Raw genomic sequence first — 26,685 nt, 5'->3', positions numbered from 1 at the left:
ACAGATCGGTTCCTTTGAGCACAACCTGACCACAGACCTGCTCAACCACCTGGTCTTCCTGCAGAAGGTCTTCATGAAGGAGGTCAACGAGGTCATTCAGAAGGTTTCAGGTACTCAAACTGAGTCACAACCAGCTTTTCTTCTTTAACAGTAACATTTTCACAATCGTTACCATATTCACAATTATTTGTTAAACCTTTTTCTTAAACTAGCTCCTTTCCTTTGCTGCCGTAACATCTCTCTCTCTGTTTGCCTCTCGGATCAATAAAGTTAATCTAATCTTAAACATCCGTCGGCTCCCCACAGTATTCTGCAGCCCGCAGCTGCTGCTTAAGTCACTGAAAAATCATTTGTTTCCAGTCGTAACAATGCCCGAGGCGCCGCCACAAATCCAGTCGGGTTCATTTCCACAATAGCAATTAGTTTAAATCGCTGAGCTTGATCGATATAACTGCCCCGCAGTGAGGGAGCACTGGGAATTCCTGCCATGTTAGGGTAAAGAATAATGGTGCAGTTTATATTCACATGAGGGAGGAGTGCTTAGAAGCGGCCGCTACGGGACACCTCGGCAGATATTAGGAGTATCACCACCTCACTGCATTTCACTTTATCCAGCGTGTGTGAGTTGAGCTGTCAGACTGACTTGTACTCTCCGTATTGATGCAGGAGGAGAACAACCCATCCCTCTGTGGAACGAGCACGACACCTCGACGGATGCTGACAAGCCAAAGATCCTGCTTTATTCTCTCAGCCTCATGTTCAAGGTACCATCGTGTTTTGGTTGGGTTCAGAAATGCAGACTCGTTCTCGCTGGGAGAAGCAGACGGGTGTAGAGGTTGTTTTGCTTGTCAGTTGAAAACTGAGGAAGTGTCTGAGTGATGTCTCGGTGTTCACAGGGAATCCAGATGACGGCCACCACTCCTTCGATGCGGGCGGTGCGCTTCGAGACGGGCCTGATCGAGCTGGAGCTCTCCAACAGGATCCAGTGCAAGGCTCAGCCCGGAGGCAGCAGCAGCTACCTCAAGCTCTTCGGCAAATGTCAGGTTGATCTGCACCTGGCCCTCGGACAGATAGTCAAGCACCAGGTACCGGCAGGGGGTCTCCCCGTTTTGTTCTCCTTGTGCCTCATCATACCGGGTCACTATCACACCGCCTTTCCTTCCTTTTTCACTTTTCCAGGTGTATGAAGAAGCCGGCTCAGACTTCCACCAGGTGGCGTACTTCCGAACTCGGATCGGGCTGAGGAACGCTCTGCAGGAGGAAATCAGCGTCTCCTCAGACAAGGAGGCCGTCCTCATCACTCTCAACAGGCCCATTGTTTTCGCCCAGCCGGTGGCGTTTGACAGAGGTTCTGCTCACTTTCTCTTTACATTACATCTAATGTCAAATGTTAAAACAGGTACTTTTAACCCTTTACAACCCAATAAATACAAATTCCCACCTTCTCCTCTTGGTTGAAAAGCACAGTGAGTATTTATCACAGAGATGTAATGAAAATCCTGTGAAACTGCACGACTTGAACTTTCCAGAAATATCGGTGCCTCCTGTGTGTGACGCAGCGTTGCCTCGGCAATCCGAGTTGATCTGCGTGAAGCGCTGTACCCATCTTTACCCTTCCTCCACTCTTGATTCAATACTTCTCAAAGTCCTGATCACTTCATCACGTATTGAAAATTAAAAAAAACAGCAGAATGATACCCGTGGTTTTCTAACTAGCCCAGGTTTGAAATCTCATACAAACGTGGTTCAGATATTCCTGACAATCTCCTCGATACAGCTATAAAAAGATATCTCTACTGACAGGATTTTCTAGTGAGCGATACATGTAAAAATAGAACAATTTCATATTACAGTAGTTATTTTTTTCCTTAATATATAACAGTTAGTATTAAAAAATCTCTAAATATTATCAAATTAAACGATGAAAGATCTGGATAGCCTGGAAACAAATTATATACAGCATGAATGGTGTATAATGACCAAGTTATGACCTAAAAATTAAAGGGAGTGAAATTACTGTAAAAATAATCTGTGGTTCATCGGGTTAAAGCATCATTGCACATTGGTGCATATTTATATTAAATATAACATCTCCCATCATGTTCTTTAACAGTCGTTAATCCTTAAACTGCAAGAAGGAAAAAAAAAAAAACATCCAGATTTGACATAAAACTGTCTTCTGGTCAGTTATTTTTGTTGTGTGTGAAAAAAAAAAGATATTTCGTCTTGACTTTGTTTTTTGACCTTGAAGGAACCCAGCAGGAAGTTTTTCTATTTTTATACTGCCTCTAGTTCCATTTTCACACTTATTCAACAGTAGTTATCAAAGAGGGATGTCTCTTATATTCACACTCAATAAAACATTGAGTATTTCTTACTTTTGTATTTGAAAGATTAATAGGCCGAGGTCATGGTGGGTTGTTTTTTTCAGTTTCTTGGCATTTAAAAAAATCGAATGCGACTTGTCGGCATGTCGTTGAGGATCTGTTCTGATGCCACCACGTCTGTGTGTCCTCCTGCAGCTGTGCTCTTCTGGCTCAACTACAAGGCGGCGTACGACAACTGGAACGAGCAGCGCATGGCCCTCAACAAGGACATCCACATGGCCACCAAAGAGGTGGTGGACAAGCTGCCGGGCATCCAGCAGACGTCGGCGCAGGCGTTCAGCACGCTCTTCCTGCAGCTGACCGTCAACGACCTGGGAATCTGTCTGCCCATCACCAACACATCGCAGGTAGTAATGTTCAGGCTTAATGTTCAGAGCTCCGGCCGTCAGGCCGGTACAGAAGCAGAACAGGTTTTCACGCTAACTTCTGTGTTGATGTCCAAGTTTAAATATTTTAAATCGATATACAAGAGATACGTTTCCAGTCAGTCAGCCTCATTCACCGTTTTAACAGCAATGTGTTTGTAGTGTGTAAACTGAGAAAACACACTTATTAAATGTCTCATTCTTTCTAAAGTAAAGTATTACATGCCAGAAATAATTGTTCCTTTTGCCAAATTATGAATCTATTTGCACTTGGCAGCGCTCTCCATGTGAGCGTGTATAAGATTAATTTTGCTGTAAGTTCTAGCTTTGAGAATCATTTTATTGATGTTCCCCAAACAGCTTCTCTTATCAGTTTGCTATCATTTCTGATATCAGTGTTTCCCCTATCATAGCTGTAAAGCTGTGTGTCTTCCCACCACACAGTCACCGTTATAATGAACACATTCAGGAACACGTTGGCCGTCCTCTATTTTAATGGAAATGCTTTTTACCTGCAAAAATCTGTCTTTCTTGCCCAGATTTGAAAGATGTTTCTGAAATGGCCGCCCCTACACACTAGTGACATTTCAAGGGGGAAACACTCGATATTAATAGTTCATATCAGTTGTCCTGTTATACTTACCGTGTGTCCGTAGATAGAAGATATACCAGCTGTCATGTCACACTTATTTCCATAGAGAGGACAAGTACCAGTTACGGAGGGCATCAACTCTGAAGCAGCAGCCCGCACATCAGCAGGCCGGCAAAAAAATGCACGAAAAGTAACCAATGATTTATTTACACCTCTTGTGATGGCTTGTTGTGGGGAAAATGACTTCCTGTGATTCTCTTCCATAAAAATTGGTCACAAACACACTGCATCACGAGGACAGGCCACACTTCCTCCACCAGGCTGGCATAACGACTCACGGAGCTTGAGCTGCTGTCTGAGGTGTGGAGTTACTGCAGAAAAAACAACAACGAGGTTATGCCAGGTGGTGTTGCTGAAAGATTTTTCTGACATTTTCATACACGACACTAGATGAAGAAGGATGGTGTACACGGTAGGCTCTGTGTAGCATGTTGGACATTTAAAAAAAGAAAACAAAACATTACCTGGATTCCTGCAATAACTGCTCCAAAACTGTGGTCTGAATTTCATCCAAGTAATAGAAATAGATAATTGGGTAGTCTGGAGGTAGATATATATTTTTTTACCTCCCTCCTGTTATCACTGAGATGATGATCAGACTGCTATTTTTGGGCACCAGTGCAAAGTTAATCCAGAAATTCATGTGATATGGGTGTTTGTTTTTTTTTCCTCTTGACTGAGAAATTAAAATAAAATCTAACGAACTGAAAAGCTTGGTAACATTTCACTCGGATGTCTATTCATAGGAAAGATATTTCTACACATTCTGTGTTTCAAATGACATGCTAACAAGTAGTGCTCTTCCATGTTGGGACTCTAGGAGTTTTAACAGAGTAGTGTTGTTTCACACTGACAGGAAATGACCTCACCATGACGGTGTGAACGCACTGATGCTCTCAAAATAAGGCGCGTTAGTACACGAGTACAACATCTGGAACACAGCAGGTGTCTTTCAATTTTAAGTCGAGTTTAATTTCTTAATTGGGAGTTTCATTACTTTAAAAAACGCCAGAAAATAACTATTTATGATCATTTTTATTGAATCCATACAAGTATAGCAGATTGAAATGTTACCATCCAACTCTGCCTTTCTCCAGACACATGGAAGTGGGTTCTTTTTTTCCCCCGTGTCATCCCCCCTTTCCCCCCCGCCCTCTCCCTGCCTCCCCCTCCTCCCCCATCCCCGTTGAGGTTTGGGTAACCCCTCTCCCTGCCTTGTTTTTCCCACCAGGCCAATCACAGCATAGATTTTGACACCGGCTCAGCTCTGGTCCTGACCATCGAGAGCACCCTGATCACCGCCTGCTCCTCCGAGTCGCTGGTGAGCAAAGGACACTTCAAGAATTTCTGCATCCGCTTCGCCGAGGGCTTCGAGACCTCCTGGGACGACTGGAAGCCCGAAATCCGCGCAGACCTCGTGATGAATGCTTGTGAGTGACACCGTGTCATATTCTAGCACGCCGAAGGTTGTTTTACTGCAATAATTAAACCCTAAGTATGAATTTAGAGCTATTTATTTACGTTTCTGTGTCGTACTACTCTATATGAGCCTGTTACCAGGTGATCGATGACCTTGTCGGCAGGAAAAGAGACTTCTTATGTCACTTTCTGTGCACGTATCTCCTCTGAAATATTGACAGGCTGCTGCTTTATGCTGGTGTGTGTTGTGTATGCAGGTGTCGTCCCCGACGGTACATATGAAGTGTGCTCCAGGACTACAGGGCAACCTTCTGCAGGCAAGTTCTTTTAACTATGCTCCAGTCTATAAAATATGGATCAGACCCTGAAGCTGCACAATAAGCACGAGACAACTGTCTGGAAGTTTTATCTTTAATCACATTAATTTAATCTGCATTCTGCACTTTTTCTTTTTTTTCTTTAAATTTCTTCCCCCTGCTGGGTTCGTCTTCCTCTAAACAGAAAGCAGCAGCGCCGGTACCTGGACTCTCAACGTGCTCTGGAAGATGTGCGGCATCGACGTTCACATGGACCCCAACATCGGCAAGCGCCTCAACGCTCTGGGCAACACGCTGACGTCCCTGACGGGCGAGGAGGACGTGGACGACATCGCCGACCTGAACTCGGTGAACATGGCGGACCTCTCGGACGAGGACGAAGGGGACAACATGTCGCCCACCATCCACATGGTGAGCCACCGCTCAGTTCTTTATCGTCCTGGAGTTTAGTTTGGATTGAGAGTTCGTTGTTATACCTTTTAATGTTATGAGCAGCATGCAGTTGGATCACATGTTCTGCTTTGTGACTCCATTATTATATAATATATATATTATTTTCAGATGGACCTCCAGAAAACTAATAAGAAGGAGTGACTTTAGCTAACAACACCGAGATAACTGATGGACACATTTTATTCACTTTGGATTTGATGAGAGAAGTTGAATGGGAGTCTATGGAGCCGGAGGCTTTTTGGAGCCGACCTCTAGTGGCACTCGCTGGTATTGCAGATTAAGACACTTCTGGATCAGAACCATTTTTCAGACCCAGAAGCTACGAACTCTTTTATATCCAGTCTGTGGTCAAGCCTGAGGTCACAGCTAGTTTTTTAGAGATTCAGTCTTTATGCTAAGCTAAAGTAACCGGCTGCTGTTCATTGTAGACATGATAACGGTATCTATCTTCTCATCTGCTATCGGCAGCAAAGCAAATACGTGTATTTCCCTAAATGTTGAACTATTGCTTTAATATTTCACTGGTACATCAGAACATGTCCGACCTCGCTCACCTTAAACGAAGCTGCAGAAGGTAAAGTCTGACCCGAGTCGTCTATTCTTCCACCTCTCCAACCGTCTGTCCCTGCCGTTGTCCACAGAGTCCAGAGAGCCAGTTCAGCCCTCGGCTGACCTTAAGGAAGCGTCTGGTAAACCACATCCTGGGCCTCAGCCCCAGACCTCAGAGCGTTTCTGTCCCCGTCGACGACTCAAACGGTGCCACGCCTTGCCTGCGAGCGGGCGGCGCCAGGGCCCAAAGACCCGTCTCCTGGGCCTGTGTATGTAGCCTCCCACGCTGGTGACTCTTCTCTGGGCTGAAACTAAATCACTGGCAGGGTCCCGTTTCGGTCACCTGCAGCTAACAGATGAAGGCGGTGGATTGCAAAATGCTAATCGAAGTTATTTTATGCTTCAACTGAACGTGAAGAGTGTCGCTTTGCATTTCTGTTCCGCCGCCCTCATGGAGCTTCAGTGACGGGTGAAAAGAAATAAACTCCTCCCTGTGGTGGTGGTGGTGGTCATGGTGGTGGTGTTGGTGGTGGTGTGGATTGATCTCCAGATAACCTCTTCAATCATAAGAATCACAATAACCCACGTTTAATCAGGCAGATTCGGGGACTTCTTATTTCACAGCAGCTGCTCGCTGGAAATTCTTTTGCTTGATCAGCAGGTGTCAGTTTGTCATCAGTTTTACCAGATACGTGTGTTTTAGGTGCGTTTCGTTGCTTCGGCCCAACAGGAGACCATCGACCCGCGGAGGCAGCTAGTGATGGGGAACCAGATGATCGACGCCCGAGGGAGGAAGTTCACCAAGAGGGTGGTGGACATTCGAGAGCTGAACGAGCAGGCCAAAGTCATCGACGACCTCAAGTGAGACCTGCGTGCTCACGCTGTTCATTCTGAATTATTCTGTTGTACGGACTGCAGTAAATATCTACATCCTCTTCTCTTGATCTCAGGAAATTGGGGGCCAGCGAGGGAACCATCAACCAGGAGATCCAACGCTACCAGCAGCTGGAGTCGGTCGCCGTCAACGACATCCGGAGAGACGTCAGGAAGAAGCTGCGTCGCTCCAGCATGAGGGTAAATCCTCCTGTTTATCCACAGGGACATCCACACGTTAGAGAATGAACATTTCTGTAGATGAAATGAGGATTTAATTATCTAAACACTCGATTCTTGGTGGAATCGGTCCTGCTCGGGGTTATTGGACCATCGTCCTGTGTGAAAGAAATAAGATACGAACGTACTCGTAGAACTCCCGTTACGTCCAGTAACATCCCGTCCCGCCCCACCGAGGCTGTCTCCTCAGGGGACACACTGGTGTCTCTCAGGGTATCGTTCGATATAATACCGGTCCATTTTTCCTGCAATAGAAAATATTTGAACCGTGTGACGTACAACTGCAGCTTATCCAGCAACAAGCAAGACTCCAACCCTCTGCTGCGCTGCAGCTTTACAGCGTGGTGTGAGTTTAATTGACGGTTGCAGTGTGTTTCACGCCGTCGGCTCCGCCTCCGCTTCACACACACAAACACACACGCACACACACACACACACACACACACACACACACACACACACACACACACACACACACACACACACACACACACACACACACACACACACAGCTCCCCACAGAGCAAAGCAGAGGCTCAGCAGAACGACTCGACTCGTTATGAAATAAAAGTGCAATAAAAGCCCCAAAAACAAATTTATGAATGCAGAGACGTCGACCTTAAACTTCATAGAATCGGACCTGAACATCGTTCAATCTGCCAACAACGGCGAGGAAGTAATTAAAGCTCCGCTGCTGATCGTAGCGGTCGTAGACACCTCCGACCAGCAGCTCTCCTGCACTGCTGCACCTCCAAATCCTCCCTCAGTGTTTGTTTACACAATCTGAATCTGACTGTTATTTACAAACTACAGAGCTGAGAGGTCATTTTTGTTTAGTTTTTAGTGAATATTTGAAGTTACAATAACACTTATTTTGTTTTAATTGTCTCAAAATGACATAATTGTATAATATTTTTCAGCATTTTGTTATATAGTCAAAAATATCGGTGTCACAAAAATACTCGAGATATCTGATATTATTTTAGGACCATGTCAACTCCCCATATATGGCATATTTTACATAATTAAATGTTTAGTAGTTTTTTTTATTCTGCCCAGTGAAAGTGTCCAATTTGAAAAACATTTTATTTAATATCTGCGTCTGCCGGTGGATCATCATGAAAGTCATAATAATATGTTGATTGTAATACAGACAGGACTTGATGTTTGTTGTAATTATGCGGGAAACAGCATTTCGGATATCGACAAAAAAAAGAAATATAATGCATCCTTAAATAATACAGATGTCAGAGGTTGATGGACCTCGTTCATTTTGTTCCTCCCAGGCGGCCTCTCTAAAGGATAAGTGGGGTCTTGGCTACAAACCAAGCTACAACCGCTCCAAAAGCATCTCGGCGGCAGCCGGCCGACCGCCTGTGAAGCGGATGGACAGACAGAGGTAACCGACGAGGGCGCTTTCTCCGAATCATATTATGAATGTGGCGAGGAGAGGAGAGGAGAGGAGAGGAGGAAGTGTTCACCATCATTATGTAGAAGAAGTAATGATATTTACACAGTTCACTCACTGTAAGACCTTTAGCAAGTGAAGAATATCAACTCTGAGGGAAATAAATCCCATAAATAAATGTTTTAAGAAGTCATTATATGCCGTTTTTTTCTGAGACCCATAAAAAGCTGCATATTGTAAAAGCGTCACTGACATGTTATAAGCATTTGTGCATCTTTTGGCATTTGTTTATTTTGTGTCTTTAGCTCCAGAATAGGAGATGTGGATGATTTACCGGACATCCGGGTCGATGCGTCCTCTCCGGGCCCGCGGGTCACCTTCAACATCCAGGACACGGTAAGCTCACCTCACCCTCACATGTCCTCTGAACACGCATAGCGTGCAAAATGTTGTAGCTATATTTGTTTAAATCAATATTTGAGGTAATGGTCGTTTTTTTAGTTTCTTGTTGACAGTTTGATCATCATCATCATCTCATCTTCCATTTCTATGTCTGTTTTATCGGTAGACTTGATCTCTAGAATATCTGATGTTACAATAACTACAGGAGGAGGGGAAGTTTTTATGTTCTATTCTGAATTAGATCTTTTTTTAATTTTTTTTTTTTTTTTTTATAAATCTTCTGTTTAATTGAAGATTAATAATCAGGCTCTGGACTCTGCACATGCACCTGTCAGTCCAGGAGAGGTATTCAAGGTATCTGGTTCGAAAGATTCAATTTAACAAATGATGCTATCTAACTTTAACAAAACGCTGCTGCTGCTTCCTGTTATCATCTCTGTGATTACCTCGACGGGGCTGAGACGCTTTCAAAAAAATGCAAAATCAAAACAGGATGATCAAATGGAACCCTTTGATATCAATGTTTAATTTCATTTGCATAATAACTTACTGTCACTGTGTGATTTATAAAGATATTGTTCTTTATTACTTCTGTGTTGATAAAACACCGGTAGTATCCCATCAGAAATTGAATTAGCTTTTATAATAAAAATATTTTATAGAGTGATAATATTTAATGAATTACGGAGTCGCGTTTTTCCATCCTGTTTTGAAACTGCAAAAAAATAAAATAATCCATCCGCTTTTTCTTCAACCTTAATGTGTTGACTGATTTCTAACAACGCATGGTTCATCTGTCGGCTGCTGTTTGTTGCAACTGGAGCTCTTTTATCGCTCCCAACACCACCACAAAACTTCATGCAGATAAAATAACTGTTATAAATCCAACAAATTGGTTTTATTTGTATTTTTTCATTTTTAGACAAGCTTAAACTTCATTTTGGGAAACGTGCTCACGTGTTTTCTTCTCATTCAATATGAAGTCAAAGCCAACAGCTCGTTAGCTTAGTTTAGCATAGCTTAGCATAAACACTGGAATTAAAAGAACACAGCTTGTCTGGCTCTTTGTAAAGGTAAAGAAATCCACCCGGCAGCACCTCAAAACATCACAAACTGACTTCTTTTATCTCTTTTTGTTCGATATATATATACGGAAATACCAAATTGTGAAATGACATCTTTTAAATTTTGGTGAGAATATGACTTCTTGGGGGAAAATGTCTTAAATAATAGAATAATCTTTGATATTTTGTGATCAAAATCCACTCATGAACTTGACACAGAACTTAAAAAAAAAATGAATAGTTAGTTGATGTATTAAGGTTTTTTGCTGGGTATATTCAGATGAATGGATGATGAATCTATCTGCTGTTGTTTCTTCCTCCTTCGGGGGAAATTAATCTTTTTCACTTCACAATGTCTCCAATAATCACTCTTTAATGGCAGACTAACACCACGCTCCACTAAACATCCCACAAATAACCAATAAGGTCAGAAAATGTTCAGACGGGTCTCGACTCTGTTCTACTTTCAGACGCTGTTTGCTTTTGTCCAACGTTTACTCTTCAACTGAAGCCTGTCGGTCGCTGCCTCTGGGTCTGTTGTTGTTGTTGTTGTTGTTGTTGTTGAGCTTTTTCTACTTGACGGATTTCTTGGGCGTTTCACCTTCTCTTCCTGTCGAGGTGTCTTGTCGTCCTCCTCCTCTAACTCATCTGTCCTCCTCGGCGAACCGCTGCAGGCCGTAGTATTCTGTCTCTGGACGCGTAGTCATCAAAGTAGACGTCTGAACTCTGAGATTTGGCGTTAAAGCCGACTTCTGCTCGACATGCTCCAATAAACAGAACACTATCTCCTCCAGAGTCACGACTTCTTCCTGCTTGAGACATCGGCACGTTCAGACATTAAAACCGTCCCCTTTGTGAGTCTGACTCTTTGTCCTTCTCTGAAGTTTCCTGAGGAGACAGAGGTGGACCTGTTGTCGGTCACCACCGACGAGCCATCCCATCTCCATCATCACCCTCACCTTCATTCTCCATCCGCTCTCGAGGGCCAGCACTCAGTTTTCAGTGCGCCCGGCACTCCTGGCGTCTTCTCACCAACGCTTCCCTTCCAGCCCGACGACCTGTCCTCCTCGTCCTCCGAAGACTCGGAGAAGGAGGACGAGTTCGAACGCGAGAGACCGCCGAGCTACCGGAGACCTCTGTGAGTCGTCTTATTGTTTCTTTCTTTTTCTTTTTTTTTTTGGGCTGCTCAGATATTCCTGTGATGAATGTTAGATGAAAGGAAGAACAATTTATCTTTCTTTTATGATTTATATTTCCTGCTATAAATAAAGTCTTGCAACGTTCAGCGCTCACTGAACGGCTCCTTTGTTCTTGTTTCCCAGCCAAGCGTCTCACAGGAAGTCCTCCGGCTTCTCCGCCGTGAGTCAGCTGTTCAGCGAGCGCTGGCCGGGCACGGCCGCCAACCGCAGCTTCAGCGGCCCCGCCACCGAGAGAAACATCGACTTCGAGCTGGACGTCCGCGTGGAGATCGACAGCGGGAAGTGTGTCCTTCACCCCACGACTCAGCAGCCCGAGCACGAGGACATCTCCTTCAGGAGGTGCAGTGAAACGCTCTTCTCTCACTTTTGTTTCAGGTCTGACTCACGTTACCCGCTGAGAGTCGAATCCATCTCTGCATTAGCAGATAAAACGTAACGCTCCACCTGAACAGCAGGAAACGTTCTTTATTCAGAAAAAAGAAAAAGGCATAAGTAGGGATGGGCATTGTTAGGATTTTATCAATACAGATACTTATTGATTCAATACTCTATTGATACTGTCGTTGGTGCTGATTCAGCCCCGTCATCACTGAATGGTTGATCTGAAACTGAAACTGTGGCTTTCAGATGACGCTCTGACCGTTTCACACGACCTCTGCGCCTGTATGTGACGAACCTTCACTGGACGTCTCCACAGATTTGCTCATGTTTCAGCCTTTGCATGCAAAAAAACCCCCAAAAAATCTGAAGATTAACCACAGTTTTAACTTTTATTCTCTCCGCCGCTGTCAGTCAGAGCAGGCGGGTGTTTCTGTGTCTGTGTGACTGACAGCTGTCTCCCACACACAGGCCTCTCTTCTGGACCCACAATATATCATAGAAAAAGATCTTAATCTGAAATGGAGTTTGTGGGATAAAATGTGGAGGATAGCGAATGTGAGGCAATAAAAAATATAACTTTTTTTTTTTTTAAATTGCCCAAATACTGACAGCAGAAATGTTTTCGCTGCTTTGCATCCGGTTCCAGTTGGAATTGAATTTCGATGCCCATCATCGGGCGTAATTCGTGTGACAGCGCTCTCTCCCTGTGCGGGTTTTTACAGGAGCTGTGAGCGCAGCCTCCGGAGCCTCGACCAGGAGTCTCCCCCCAAGAAGAAGAAGCTTCAGCCCACCTACACCTCCACCACCCACCTCCTCGCCGGCAAGAAATGTCCCTCGTCTCTGCAGACCAAATCCAACGAAATGGAGACCACCGTCTTCTACATTCCAGGAGTAGACGTGAAGGTCGGCCTCTCCCTCAACATGCACATTATTTATTTTGATCTTTCTCTGCTTTAAATAATTCATTCTCTTTTCTTTTTTTTCTTTTTTTTATCTTCTGCAGTTGCACTACAACTCCAAGACCCTGAAGACGGAGTCGCCCAACGCCTCTCGAGGATCCTCCCTTCCCCGCACCATCTCCAAAGAGTCCAAGCTGTATGGTATGAACGATAGCGGCCCTCCCAACCCTCCCAATGCAGCCCAAAGCAAGACTAACTCGCTCCTACCTCCCCCGCCCCCACCTATCCCATCAGGTACTGAGCATTCCCTCCATTTTTAATTGCATGCCCTCGCACCGTCCGTTAATCGAGCGCCTCGTGATGATTTACATCCGCAGCACATGTGGAAGCCGCACAATCAAATGCATGTGATCTCATCCCTTATTTTGAAGGCATGAATCTAAAGGGCATCTTTGATCAGGCGGGCTCATGTATACTAATGAACCACTAAAGGAAAGACAGTTCAAAGAAAGAACAAAAAAAAACTACTGTTCGTGTGAATCCAGTTGATTTCAAGTAAAAAAATGAAAGACAGAACTTTGAAAAGGGCTGCAGGCGTGACGTCGAGGCTGAACTTTCACGTGTCTCCGCAGCCAAAGGTAAAAGCAGCGGCGGCGTGAAGACGGCCAAGCTGTACGCCTGGGTGGCGCTGCAGACGCTGCCAGAGGAGATGGTCATCAGCCCCTGTCTGCTGGACTTCCTGGAAAAAGCCCTGGAGACCATTCCCATCACTCCGGTGGAGAGGAACTACGCAGGTATCTGATCCCATCTGATCTTCATGGAGCCTCTTCTCACAGGAATGTTGTGTGAGACGTTCATAGTTTCTGCGCTCGTGTCTTTTACGTCTTGTTTCCAGCTGTGGCATCCCAGGAGGAGGACATGGGTCAGTTCGATACGGTGGAGCCGCTGGAAGAATCCACCACCTCCCTGGTTTCCTCCTCCACGTCAGCCTACTCCTCCTTCCCCGTGGACGTGGTCGTCTACGTCAGAGTCCAGGTACCGACTGCCTGACTTTTATTCTGCGCTCACCTTTTGATTTATTTGACCCCATGCACAGTCCTTTGTAGCAGATATTTGACCTGCTATTAATAACCAGATCTTTTTTGAAAATCAAGTTGAGTCAACTTTATTTGTATATTTTGTTTGTGCAAAATTGCAATACAAGGTGCTTTACAATAGAAAATGAATAAATAATACAAACATCTTTAGGACAGATAAAATTAAGACAACAGGGCAAAAAAGACTATAGAAATAAAAAGTTAAGTTAAAAAGATACGTCTTAAGATTGTGAAGCCCTCAGCTCTATTGGCCGGCTGTTACCAAGGCGATACCATACAAACACACTAAACACCACCTCCTCATATAAATCACAGAAACAGAACACCATGCTGCACCATGAGGACCTGAGATCCTTTATATCTCCCAAAACACTGTCATTGTATGTCTCCATGGAAACACTTACATGGACGTCTCTTCTCCCTTTGAAATATTTGCAGGTCATTTAAATATGAATCTATTCAAAGAGAATGAAATGTTTTCTATGAAAGTTTCTGTTTTTTCCATCATATTTATTTAATATCTTCTGTCCCAGGTTGTTATCACTGAGTAAAGTCACAAGTTTAGATATTCACTTAGGTCTTCACTTTACATTTAACAAAAAAAAAAACGAGTGCTCACTTGTGTTTCCAGCCGTCTCAGATCCGCTTCAGCTGCCTGCCCATGTCCAGGGTGGAGTGCATGCTCAAGCTGCCCTCTTTAGACCTGGTTTTCTCCTCCAACCGCGGAGAGCTGGAGACCCCGACGGGGGCCCACCTCACGGACGGAGCACACCCGCCCTCCTCCACCCCGCCCGGGCAGCACATCCCCAAACCGCCTCCCAGCAAAGGTCTGCCGAGCACTTTGGAATAATGTTGCTGTGATGTGTGCAGACACATGCGAATAACAAAAACATCTTCGGTGGAAATCTTTTCGAGTCTATCGCACACTGTGAGCACATCTATTAGCTGTCACCGCATGGCGTGTCTGGGCCTCGTACGTTTTTGTGACGCTCACGGCTGGTTCTCTTGCATTCATTACTTTCCTCTCCGGTCGGTCTTTTTGCCCGATGATTGGAGTTCTGCCACGCTGGCGAACTTTCGATGCATCTCAGGTCACATTTAGAGTAAATACACACTTTGCATCACTGGTCTAATTAGCGTAGCCCTAAATATATATATATATATATATATATAGTGTCAATGCTTGTGATACATTTTGATTGGATAGAGTCATATTTGTGTTATTATAAGTGTATGCGAGTGCTCGTCTCACCTCCTCCACCCTCCCTGCAGCGTCTCCGTTGCTGGGGAGCCCTCTGGGCAGGAGCCGCCACAGCAGCAGCCAGTCCGACCTCACCGGCCCCCCCAGTAACTCCTCAGGCCTCAGCTTCACCGCCTGCATGTCTGACTTCTCTCTCTACGTCTTCCACCCCTACGGCGCCGGAAAGCAGAAGTCGGCTGTCACGGGTCTGCCTCCGGGCCCGGGGCCGTTAGGTACGGAGAGCTTCGTGTACTGTCCTTGCGCTAATGATACAGGGCTGCAGTTCAAAAAAAATAAATGCATCTCATATTACTGCTGAAGAATTACTTTCTGTTTAACTGTATGTAGAATTAATGTAGAATAACCAGAACTTCACGCTTTATTTTTGCCCTCTCTCTCAACCCCGTTTCCCAAAATGTTGGGACGCTGTGTAAAATGTGAAAGAAAACAGAATGCAATGATTTCTAAATTTAATAATTTTTTAAATAGAGCAAAGACAACATCAACGTTGAAACGGAGAAATTGTTTTCGGAAAAATATGTGCTCATATTAAATTTGATGGTAGCAACACGTCTCAAAAATGTTGGAACAAAGTCAACAAAACACTGGAATTAAAAAAAAAAAAAAATGTATACACCTGGTGGAACATCTCACAACTCATTAGGTTGCCTGGCAACAGATCATTAACATTATTGAGTATAAAAAGAGCATTTCAGAGAGTCTCAGCAGTGAAGATGGGGAGTTTGGAAACCAATATTGGATGGTGGTGATCTTCGGGCCCTCAGGCAGCACTGCATTAAAAACACACACTGTAGTGGAAATCACTGCATGGGCTCAGGAACACTTGTGAAAAACATCGTCTGTGAACACAGTTCATCGCTGCGTCCACAAATGCAGGTTAAAACTCTACAAAGAAGAAACCAGATAGAAACATGATCCAGAAACACCGCCGCCTTCTCTGGACCGAGATCATTGAAGATGGACTGAGGTGAAGTGGACAACTGTCCTGAGGTCTCACAAATATAAATTTTAGATTTTTTGGGGGGGACATCATGAACGCTGCATAAGAGGTGATGCAACAGTGGTAAACATGATCCTGTCCCAACTTTTTAGAGACGTGTTGCTGCCATCACAATGGCAATGATTAACAAATCATGTAAATCATTGAATTCTGTTTTTACTTAGAAAATATTATTGACCATCATGAATCATAATAATCCTGTTTCCTCAGGGACAGTAGATGAAGAGCCGTCTTCAGTGACGGGAAGAAAAGACTCCCTGAGCATCAACCTGGAGTTTGTGAAGGTCAGCTTATCGAGGATCAGGCGCACCGGAGGTCCCACCTTCATCGAGAGCTTCATCCCTGCTAAAGGTGGCAAAATGGACACCACCCTCATCAACATCTCAGGTACGCTGACATCCCCACAGGAAGACTGTTCTGTTAGATGTACAAGAGATTAAACTGATAATCAATCAGCATCTGGAAGAATCAGCTGGGAATCTTCATCAGGGGATTTAATCAACCGGCAGAAGTTTGGGTTTTGGTTTCCATCATTAGGAGCAGTCAGAGGTGTAAAGCTGATATCTACCAGCTGATTGGTCAGTTGCATCATCGGCTGATGATGTCACACTAAACTGGGGTGGCAGCACTCTATTAACAACTTCAGTGCTTCAGAAGCATTTAGGGTCCTCTGTTGGAAGAAGGTCGCTGATGCTTCTGTAAGAACTAAAATGTCCTCATATTTACTTTTATTGATCTTTTCTCTACTTTTGTATGTTGTCCACAGAGGAATACATTTTTTATTATTTAAAGTTTGTTCCACTTCGACAGAAAGTTTCATGATACAGTTTGATGTTTGAAACTCCCGCTGCCTGTTGAATATTCACGTTCACTTAATCAAACAGTTCCTTTATCCTTCGTAGAGTAATCAGACTTCCAGCCAGGGTACTTAAAGTGATGCACAGCAGAACTTAATACTTTCAGTACCATCTTAGGGGGGTATAAAATCAGTGTTGGGCAGAATTTAATCGGCATGGCAACCGATTTCAAGACAGAAATGTACATCGTCTTACAATGAGTGCGTGCTTATTTCACCTTGTAGATTTGTTTTAAGGAGCGCTGCAGAAGCTTTTAAAAGACTGTTTCCCATAAGATGTTGTCTCCTCAGCCGTGTGCGACATCGGCTCGGCTTCCTTCAAGTACGACATGAGGCGACTGAGTGAGATCCTGGCCTTCCCCAGAGCCTGGTACCGCCGGAGTATCGCCAGGCGGCTCTTCCTGGGAGACCAGACCATCAACCTGCCAGGTGAGCGCGCTGCAGATGCACGTCGTCTGATAGTCACACCACCAGGCTGTTATGAAGCTTAGACACTGTTGGTGCATGAATCTTATGCCTTCGAAGTACGTATCAAAAAATGGACAAAAGAAATAGAAGGAAAAGTTGGTGGAAATAAATGAATAATTCTCAGAGACGAGCCAACATTGCTCCTCTAACCTGCGTGGGTGTAGCTGGTGTTCATTTTTAATATCCTGACCTTCCTTGAGCCAACGTTCCCTCCCGTCGCTCTGTGTTGACATTTATGCCACTGTCCTTTTACTTATCACTCCAAACCTTTACCTCTCTGCAGCCTCCGGCCCCGCCACCCCCGACTCAGCCGAAAACGTCACTCAGCATCTCTCCCCGGAGTCCAGCCGGAAAGCGTACTGGAGGACGTGGGACGGCAGCACGGGGACGCAGCACATGCCCCAGTCCCCCAACGTCTTCTCCGAGCACTCGGCCGGCAGCAACATGTCTCCGGGCGGCGTGGGACACCTCAAGTCTCCGGCGCCCGGTCGCACCAGGAGCGTGTCGGATTCCTCCGCTCCGAGGAGAGGTGAGTACAAAAACTCCTGAGCATTCATACAAAATAAAAAATAATTAAAAATGAATCTAATGATGATTATTTTTTTGTCCAGATTCAGTGACCAAAACATCCACGCCGTCCTTCAGTAAAAACGTGAAGGCAGCAGGTCAGCAGGGGGCGCCGTGGGAGACGCTGGTGGTGTTCGCCATCAACTTGAAACAGCTCACCGTCCAAATGAACATGAGTAACGTCATGGGAAACAACACGTGAGTGGTCACCACAGACGGTATATAAAAGTGTTTGTAGCTTCCGGGTCTGAAAAAGTAGGCTGATACAGAAGAGCGTCAAACTGCAATACCAGCGAGTGCCACTAGAGGTCGGCTCCAAAAAGCCTCCGGCTCCATAGACTCCCATTCAACTTCTCTCATCAAATCCAAAGTGAATAAAATGTGTCCATCAGTTATCTCGGTGTTGTTAGCTAAAGTCACTCCTTCTTATTAGTTTTCTGGAGGTCCATCTGAAAATAATCCCTCATTCATTAGAAAAGAAGATTCAAGAAGACCTGTTTTTGGGGGCGTGTCTGTTTGATTGACAGGCCTGTGGTGCAGTCAGGTTACAGCTATCGGTGGGCGGGACGTAGTATCGTCATGTTTCCAATCAGATCGGTCAGATCCACAGCTGGCTCCTCCCCCAGCTCGTCCAAATATGGTCACTTCCTGCTCCAAACCGCTCCGAACTAGCAAAGATGGTGACGGACAGAATCTGAACTGGAGGATTCATAACGTTCACAAACCAATGATGACATCACTGATGGTTGATGACATCACCGATGGTTGCTGCTTGGTGTTCACACTGTATTTTTTATTATTTACTTTAAATGAGTTCCTATATTTGTATGTGTACTTATACACAGTACAGTTGTTACTATTTGACCCATTTCACAAATCAAGAAGAAAAGCACGAAAAGTAACAATAAATTGAAAAGAACATATAAACAACTTTAAAGAAAATCTTAAAAAAAAAAAATATGAATAAACAGGGGGAAAAAAAATCACTAATTAAATGGATGAAAGCTGAAGATCTTTCATCTGAGAATATGTGAGGGTTTACCGTCTGCCCCACTTTAATGCTTGTTGATGGTTTTCAAGATTACCAACAACTGCTCTTTAAAACCGAAGCAACATGGAGACAAAATCAGTCTATCTACTATTTTATTTCACTTTTTATCCCCAAATATTCAGCATCCTTCCTTGCATGATGCAACAGTTAACAAACATTTACTCGTAAACAAACATCCGTTTCATTTCCAGTTTCCACCCTCGGGACTCGTGAACAGAAAAATCCTCCGAGTGTTGCTTTAAAGAAACGTCTTCAAACTGGAAGTAAGAACTCTGATAAATGAGTCCAGCAGGGATTCATGACACCTGGAAACTTACAGGAACTTCAAGTGAGCGGCTGAAAACGCAACACTGCAGTGAAGGAAGTGAAGCTATGGATTGTCTGAGCTAAACCGTGTCTGCTTATTTATTTCCCTTTATGGGAGTAATATTCCTCTACGCTCCGTACCAACGTGTCTCTGAGGTGTTCTTCCTCCTCGTGGTTCTTCCTCGGCCGCCAACTCTCCGGTTCTCTGACGTATTTCACCGGTCAGAAGAACTGCAGGAACATCCTGCTGAATCCTGACAGACAGAAACAACCAAACCGCTGCAGTCTGATGAAGTTAAAGGACATCTTCCATCCTCCTCCATCCTCCTCCAACCTCCTCCATCCTCATCCTCCATTCTCCTCCTTCCTCCTCCATCCTCCTCTATCCTCCATCCTCCATCCTCCATCCTCCTCCATCCTCCTCTATCCTCCATCCTCCATCCTCCTCCAATCCACTTCCATCCTCCAACTCTGAAACACACACATCTCCATCCTCCATCCTCCTCTATCCTCCATCCTCCTCCAACCTCCTCCATCCTCATCCTCCATTCTCCTCCATCCTCCTCCATCCTCCTCTATCCTCCATCCTCCTCCAATCCACTTCCATCCTCCAACTCTGAAACACACACATCTCCATCCTCCATCCTCCATCTTCCTCCCATCTGATCCTCCATCCTCCTCCGCCTCCTCCTCCCCCTCCTGCTCTTCCGCCTCATCGAGTCAGAGTATAGTCGACCTCTTGAGCTCTTATTAAATCATTTATGGCTGCAGGATCATTTTCCGTCATTAAAACATTGTTGAATCTCGGCTGTAAAGCGAGAGCTGCATCCACAGATGGTCTGAACATGAATTGAAGGAAAAAGCCTCCTAATGACATAAATAATAATAAATAACGACAGGCTTGCTGTATGTTGAAACCTGTGAAACAGGTTTAGCATTGAGGGTTGGCAGCTCTTTTCTTTTTCGGCTACCCGTGTTGCCGTGAGTCATTTATGCTCCATAGAGAGCCCTCCTCCATTATTCAGCAGCACTCACCTTTCCTCTCCGCAGCTGGACGACCAGCGGGCTGAAAAGTCAGGGCCGGCTGTCCGTCGGCAGCAACCGGGACCGAGAGATCAGCATGTCCGTGGGCCTCGGCCGCTCCAAGCTCGACTCCAAGGGCGGGGTGGTGGGCGGCAACATCGACGTGAACACCCTGGAGATGGTCTGTAAGTAAACACAACATCAGCTCCTCTGCCGTCTGCTGTCTTTTTCTGCAACTCGTTAGCAGATCTTGTTCGAGCGGAGTGTAAACTGTGGATGTGGAGCCGAGCCAGAGTTCAGCGCCGAGTTCTTCCATCACACTGGGAGCTGCAGCGATAACAACACTTTTACTTTCTCCTCTCACTTTTCACACTTACTGTGTCAACAGACCCTTTATTTGATAGGTTGGATAAGATTTTTAAGAAGATAAAACACATTTGTACACTGATTTTATAAATGCTGAGTACTCATTACTGCTGCAACTTCACATGTAACTCTGATTAAACTCTGTTCACTCTTTATTTACACAGTTTTTGTAAAGAAAAATGGTTTTGAAAATGAAACATTTGAAGTTTTGGCCGAGAAAACAACAGCTATGACATTGACTTTCTTTTGCGTTGCTGTATTGGTGGTCGCTCAGAGTTTTAACCACTTCCTGTCTGTTTTGCAGCCCACATCTCCGAACACCCGAACCAGCAGCCCAGCCACAAGATCCAGATCACCATGGGCTCCACGGAGGCTCGGGTGGACTACATGGGCTCCAGCATCCTGATGGGAGTGTTCAGTAACGCTGACCTGCAGCTGCAGGACGAGTGGAAGGTCAACCTGTGCACCGTCGACACCAGCCTATCAGAGAAAAGGTGTGGTATGATGTCATCACAAGGTTATTATTCAGCACGAGTCATGTTTAGGTCAATTAGTTTGGTTCTCGAGGCCACGTAGAACAACTTCTATCAGATATTAGATAACTCCAAATGTCTGCGTCAACAGCATTTTAAAATGCAGAGGAGTGAACTACGAAGCAGGTTCAACACACCAGGCTGTCTTCGTCTGAGCAGCTCAACACAGCGGAAACACGCGGTCGGAGATAATCGTTATTACAAGAACTATGAGGAAGTTAAACACATAATGGAGACTGAAGGCAGCACGAAGGAGGTGCTGGCAAAAAATCAGCGACTATATTTCATTTCATTTCATGGTAATGCACAAATGTATCTGGAAAACATAAACACAAAAGCGATTTACAATCAGTGGAGACACATAAAGATAAACTATCCCACTGGAGGGGAGACTCATAAAAGATCAAAAACTCTTTATTTTTTTTTGTAGTTGTAAAATATTATTTCTTGTGAATGTATCTGCTTTAAAGAAATGATATTATCGATGCCTTCAGGATGAAAAACACTTTTTTTGTGAATGTGTAGTCTGAGTTGAAAGACTTATAATGTCATGCATTCATTATACATTCATTTGTTCTCATGACAGTTTTAGTTTGATCTTTTTACCTGCTGCCACCGAGCTCCACGGGATCCTCTGCGATTGGTGATGTCGTGTTTCAGAGAGGATTGATTGGTCAGGAGGTGCTACCTCTGTACCTTTTGATCCCATATCTCGAACATGACCTGCTCATGTTGGCAGCACAAGTTGCCATGGTGATCTGCTCAGGTTAAAGGCTTCAGACTCACCTCACTTCCTAGTACAACCGTCAGGTGTGCTCTCACTCCAAGAGGCCAGTATTACATTTTTTAAGGAGAGTAACATTTCCGGATGTTTTGTAAGCTGCCACAACAAAACGACGTCGTGTTTGTCTGGTTTATGAGCACCAGAATAGTGAAGTTACACCACATTAGACCTGGTGCCGGTGCTATTTCCTTCCATCCTCAAGCTATTTCTTCATGCTCTCTTTTCAATCATCCGTCTCCCTGTTCTCCCCCTCCCCCTCCTTCTCCTTCCCCTTCCTCTTCCCTCCCTCCTCCCTCCAGTGAGATCTTCGTCCACGGAGACCTGAAGTGGGACATTTTCCAGGTGATCATTTCACGCTCCACCACACCGGACCTCATCAAGATCGGCATGAAGCTGCAGGAGTTTTTCACTCAGCAGTTCGACACCAGCAAGCGGGCCCTGTCCACCTGGGGCCCCGGCCCCTACCTGCCCCCCAAAACCCCCCTCATCAATCCGGAGAAAGGATCCACGGAGCTTTGTGAGCATGCCTTCGTTCGTTCTGTCCCGCTGGGGGGGAAATATTTAAGTTCTGCACAGCATGTGCTGTAGGAAGAGAAATGATTTGTAATTCTAATAAGCTTAATTTGAACACCACTTTTTCAAAGTGTTGACGAGGTTGTCGAGCAGCTGAATGTAATCAGACGTGAGATAATCAGAGACAAAAAGCACGAGCAGCATGAAGGCTGTGTGAGGATAAAAACATCTTTCTTGGAAACACCAGCATCGCGCCTCCTGTTCCAGGTCGAATTAATCTCCCTGCTTCTGCCGTCTTTGTCACGCAGACATGGACGCGGCCCATCACCGCCACTGGCCCGGGGTGCTGAAGGTAATCGCCGGCTGCCACATCTCCCTCTTCCAGATGCCTCTGCCCGAGGACGCCGTGCAGCTGGGCGGCTCGATGAGCCTCCACGGCAACCACATGACGCTGGCCTGCTTCCACGGGCCCAACTTCCGCTCCAAGTCGTGGGCTTTGTTCCATCTGGAGGAGCCCAACATCGCCTTCTGGACGGAGGCGCAGAGGATCTTGGAGGACGGTGAGGCAAAATGCTCATTTCAGGGACTTCCAGTGTAGAAAGGATGTCATTCAGAGCACATATTGAGGTGACAAAAGGTGTCAAGTTATACTTTTATTTTTGCACCCAGGCTCCAAAGATTACTCCACCTACATCGTGCAAATACTGGATTTCCATCTGGGTCATAACACCATGGTGACCAAACCATGCGGCGCCCTCGAGAGCCCGATGGCCACCATCACCAAAATCACTCGGCGGCGGCACGAAAACCCTCCACATGGAGTCGCTACGGTCAAAGAGTGGTTCAACTACGTCACCGCCATGAGGAACGAAGGTAAACACACTCAAAACACCAAAACCAAGTGAGGTCTGATAACTGTTGGTTTGTTCTGATTGGCCAGAGTGAGCAGAGTGGGAGGGGCTTTGGGATTTCTGTTTCCACTGCAAATAGTCCCCCGATCAGTCTGCGGGCTTTTCACGTCACCGTTTAGTTTAATAGCAAAAGATTTACCAGGTAATAATCACAACTTTGGTCCAATGAAAAACCAATAAAAGTGTGTAGAGTCGAGCTGGTAGTTCCAGTTGGAAAGGTGCTGATGAATAAATAAATAATTGATTAATAAAGAGGTTAACATCAAAGAGACAAAACATTGACCTGGAAATGTGCTTGATGTGTCTTCAAGCACGTTAACAATTTATTTGTGTGTCACACATTTCACAATCTTTTCCCATACGATACTCAGAGCATCGTCCAAATCTGAATAGCGGCCTGATTGCAATGATCTCTGTCCACGAGAACAGTTTTGGGAAGATGTCCATGGGTGTGTTGCTGTGATGGAGGAGACGGGGGGTGGGGGGGGCAGAATCCACAGTCCTTGGATCAGTCCCAGTGTTTTTTTTTTACACACAGAGTTTATAGTTTGTGTTTCAGTTGAGCAGGAAAACAGTCTGTGAATAAAAAGAGCGAATTTACACACTAACGAGACTTTAAGTTTGGAAGCTTGTAAAGAACATATTCCATTACATTACATTTCATTTAGCTGACGCTTTTATCCAAAGCGACTTACAATAAGGTCATTTCAACCATGAGGGCACAAAACCAGAACAACAAGAATCAAGAAAATACAATTTCTTCAAGAAAGCCAAACTACAAAGTTCTATCTGTAAATGTCATTTTAAGCTACTAAAGTTCTGCTGTTCAAGTTAAAGTCTGAAGAGGTGTGTTTTTAGTTTGTGGTGGAAGATGTTCAGAGTTTCTGCTGTCCTGATGTCGTTGGGGAGCTCATTCCTCCATTTAGGAGCCGGGACAGAAAACAGTTGTGATATGAATATGAGAGTTTTGTTTTCAGGTACTTTTTTGAGATTACAATGGAAGAAGAATTGAGAACGCCTCTAAAAACCTAAAACCTCTCTTCTATCAATACAAACTGAACGTTAAAACCTTTTTTACTGAATTAATTTCAGACTCATAAAGTGGAAACTAAAAATAAATGATCGCTTCAAACTTTCAATTTCTCTCAACTTCCCAGAGCTCAGATTAACGGAGGACAGACAGGTTGTTTTTTTTTCCCAGAAGATCTACTTTATCTGAGCCATGCAGCCGCTGCCTGTTGTCTTAAATGTAAAATAGGTGCAGATAACATTATTAAGGCAGAAAAGTGTGAGCCTGACCTTAAACTCAGAAGACTTCCCTCATGTTTGATGTCTTCTTTCAGAGCTCAACTTGCTCAGGAACGTCGAGGCCAACAACCAAGAGAGCGGAGCGGCCGCCAAAAGCTCCAGTCTGCTGAGCAGCTTCCGCAGCTCCTCCAGCTACAACCACGAGACCGAGACCATCTTTGCACTTCCCAGAATGCAGCTGGACTTCAAGTCCATCCACATGCAGGATCCAGATGAGCCCTCACTAACAGGTTCGTCAGTGCTAGTAGCATAATCACAGTCTGGATATAAAAGAGTTCGTAGCTTCAGGTCTGAAAAATGGTTCCGATCCAGAAGTGTCTTCAGCCGCAATACCAGCGAGTGCCACTAGAGGTCGGCTCCAAAAAGCCTCCGGCTCCATAGACTCCCATTCAACTTCTCTCATCAAATCCAAAGTGAATAAAATGTGTCCATCAGTTATCTCGGTGTTGTTAGCTAAAGTCACTCCTTCTTATTAGTTTTCTGGAGGTCCATCTGAAAATAATCCCTCATTCATTAGAAAAGAAGATTCAAGAAGACCTGTTTTTGGGGGCGTGTCTGTTTGATTGACAGGCCTGCGGTGCAGTCAGGTTACAGCTATCGGTGGGCGGGACGTAGTATCGTCAGGTTTCCAATCAGATAGGTCAGATCCACCGCTGGCTCCTCCCCCAGCTCGTCCAAATAAGGTCACTTCCTGCTCCAAACCGCTCCGAGCTATCAAAGATGGTGACGGACAGAATCTGAACTGGAGGATTCATAACGTTCACAAACCAACGATGACGTCACTGATGGTTGCTGCTTGAGCATAACAAAAAAATCTCTGATTGAACTGCTGGCAGTTGCATTGTGGGTAACGAAGGCACCAGGTTTTGACAAGGAAGAAGAATGAATGAATTAAAAACATCTTTTTTTTTTTTTCCTTTTTCTTTTCCAGACTCCAACAGTAAACCCAAAGTGGAGTGCAGCGTCGTGACCGAGTTCACCGACCACATCTGCGTCACCATGGACGCCGAGCTGATCATGTTCCTGCACGACATGGTGTCGGCCTACCTGAAGGAGAAGGAGAAAGGTTTTTGTCTTTTTGTAGCGGCCAACTCACTCATTCATTCATTAATCCAGTCAGTCAGTGAGGAAAACACACATTTAGTTATTAAACTGCCCACAAACTCGTGACTCAGCGCGCCGTGAGGGAGATGACTCGTGTGGCTCTGAGCCATCGAGGCCGTCAGGACGCCGTCGGACACGTTCGGAGCAGCTGAGTGTTGTTTTAACAGTCGGCGAGGAGGTCAGGGACCCGACGCGCACCGCATTTTAATGCTTTTCCACATTGTTGTCGCGCAGGAACAAATTGGCACTCTCGATGGCGGCAACATCGCCTTCTTCACGACAATAATAATAAAAAAAAAATTAAAAAAGCGTTTATTCTGCAGCGGGGAGGTGTGAAGACTTCCATCAGCGCTCGAGTCATCCTGATGAATTGAAGTCAGGCAGATTGTGTGCGATTGAATGCGAATCGATCTTTAATGTGTTGTTGTTGAAGGATGCGTTTGCCATGTTGAAGAGGAGACATGGAGGCAGCGCAGCGTTGCCGAGGCGATGAACTGATTGAATGTGTGTCCTCCAGCGCTGTTCGCCCCGCGGATGTTTGCGGCCCGGCCGGGCCAGAAGAGCCCGACGGCGCTGCACGACGACAGCTCGGAGGACAAGGAGCAGGACGACGGCATCAACTACACCACGGTGGACTGGAGGGAGTTCCTGTGCAACACCTGGCACCTGGAGCCCACCCTCAGGTCAGCAGAGCCGACGCTCCGGGCGTCGATGGGGTTTTATTGTGAGCGCACATTTTTCCACAAGAGTCAAATTCAGAAACTAGAAAAGGAAAGAAAAGCATTTAAAACACCAGAAAAAAAAAAGCTTCGTCCTCCCCGACATGGTTCACCGGTGCGAACGAGAACCGATGTCCCTCCGTGAATATACGGGTCTCAACACCCTCCAATGAGATTCGTTTGGAGTCATTCCATCCTAGTGGGCGTCGA

At 45.2% G+C, this 26,685-nt stretch overlaps 1 protein-coding gene across 12 annotated transcripts in view; it reads left to right on the top strand.

Moving 5' to 3' along the window:
• Positions 1 to 26,685, top strand: part of kiaa1109 (KIAA1109 ortholog) — a 74,739-nt gene that overhangs the window by 45,814 nt on the left and 2,240 nt on the right. For 3 of the 12 annotated variants that reach the window (XM_069173002.1, XM_069173006.1, XM_069173001.1), the window contains 34 exons: positions 5 to 110; positions 667 to 764; positions 897 to 1,085; positions 1,180 to 1,348; positions 2,523 to 2,734; positions 3,451 to 3,534; positions 4,636 to 4,834; positions 5,081 to 5,140; positions 5,325 to 5,551; positions 6,873 to 7,003; positions 7,093 to 7,216; positions 8,542 to 8,654; positions 8,969 to 9,059; positions 9,360 to 9,419; positions 11,014 to 11,267; positions 11,452 to 11,667; positions 12,432 to 12,612; positions 12,713 to 12,902; positions 13,241 to 13,402; positions 13,504 to 13,643; positions 14,337 to 14,532; positions 14,978 to 15,178; positions 16,177 to 16,353; positions 17,099 to 17,251; positions 17,574 to 17,819; positions 17,902 to 18,055; positions 20,265 to 20,422; positions 20,908 to 21,097; positions 22,220 to 22,437; positions 22,742 to 22,993; positions 23,103 to 23,306; positions 24,688 to 24,882; positions 25,584 to 25,718; positions 26,274 to 26,439. In XM_069173002.1, the coding sequence (XP_069029103.1) occupies positions 5 to 110; positions 667 to 764; positions 897 to 1,085; positions 1,180 to 1,348; positions 2,523 to 2,734; positions 3,451 to 3,534; positions 4,636 to 4,834; positions 5,081 to 5,140; positions 5,325 to 5,551; positions 6,873 to 7,003; positions 7,093 to 7,216; positions 8,542 to 8,654; positions 8,969 to 9,059; positions 9,360 to 9,419; positions 11,014 to 11,267; positions 11,452 to 11,667; positions 12,432 to 12,612; positions 12,713 to 12,902; positions 13,241 to 13,402; positions 13,504 to 13,643; positions 14,337 to 14,532; positions 14,978 to 15,178; positions 16,177 to 16,353; positions 17,099 to 17,251; positions 17,574 to 17,819; positions 17,902 to 18,055; positions 20,265 to 20,422; positions 20,908 to 21,097; positions 22,220 to 22,437; positions 22,742 to 22,993; positions 23,103 to 23,306; positions 24,688 to 24,882; positions 25,584 to 25,718; positions 26,274 to 26,439 (5,651 nt within the window). The remainder of the gene's footprint in view (positions 1 to 4; positions 111 to 666; positions 765 to 896; positions 1,086 to 1,179; positions 1,349 to 2,522; positions 2,735 to 3,450; positions 3,535 to 4,635; positions 4,835 to 5,080; positions 5,141 to 5,324; positions 5,552 to 6,872; positions 7,004 to 7,092; positions 7,217 to 8,541; positions 8,655 to 8,968; positions 9,060 to 9,359; positions 9,420 to 11,013; positions 11,268 to 11,451; positions 11,668 to 12,431; positions 12,613 to 12,712; positions 12,903 to 13,240; positions 13,403 to 13,503; positions 13,644 to 14,336; positions 14,533 to 14,977; positions 15,179 to 16,176; positions 16,354 to 17,098; positions 17,252 to 17,573; positions 17,820 to 17,901; positions 18,056 to 20,264; positions 20,423 to 20,907; positions 21,098 to 22,219; positions 22,438 to 22,741; positions 22,994 to 23,102; positions 23,307 to 24,687; positions 24,883 to 25,583; positions 25,719 to 26,273; positions 26,440 to 26,685) is intronic. The other 9 variants (XM_069173009.1, XM_069173005.1, XM_069173003.1 and 6 more) reach the window with 9 other exon arrangements.

The sequence above is a fragment of the Embiotoca jacksoni genome, unplaced genomic scaffold (genome assembly GCF_022577435.1).
Source record: "Embiotoca jacksoni isolate LCO1_2020_lvr unplaced genomic scaffold, fEmbJac1.0.p SCAF_57, whole genome shotgun sequence".
Classification (NCBI taxonomy): Eukaryota; Metazoa; Chordata; class Actinopteri; family Embiotocidae; genus Embiotoca; species Embiotoca jacksoni.
Note: the sequence above shows the minus strand (reverse complement) of the source record. Positions and strands in the feature narration are given on the sequence as shown.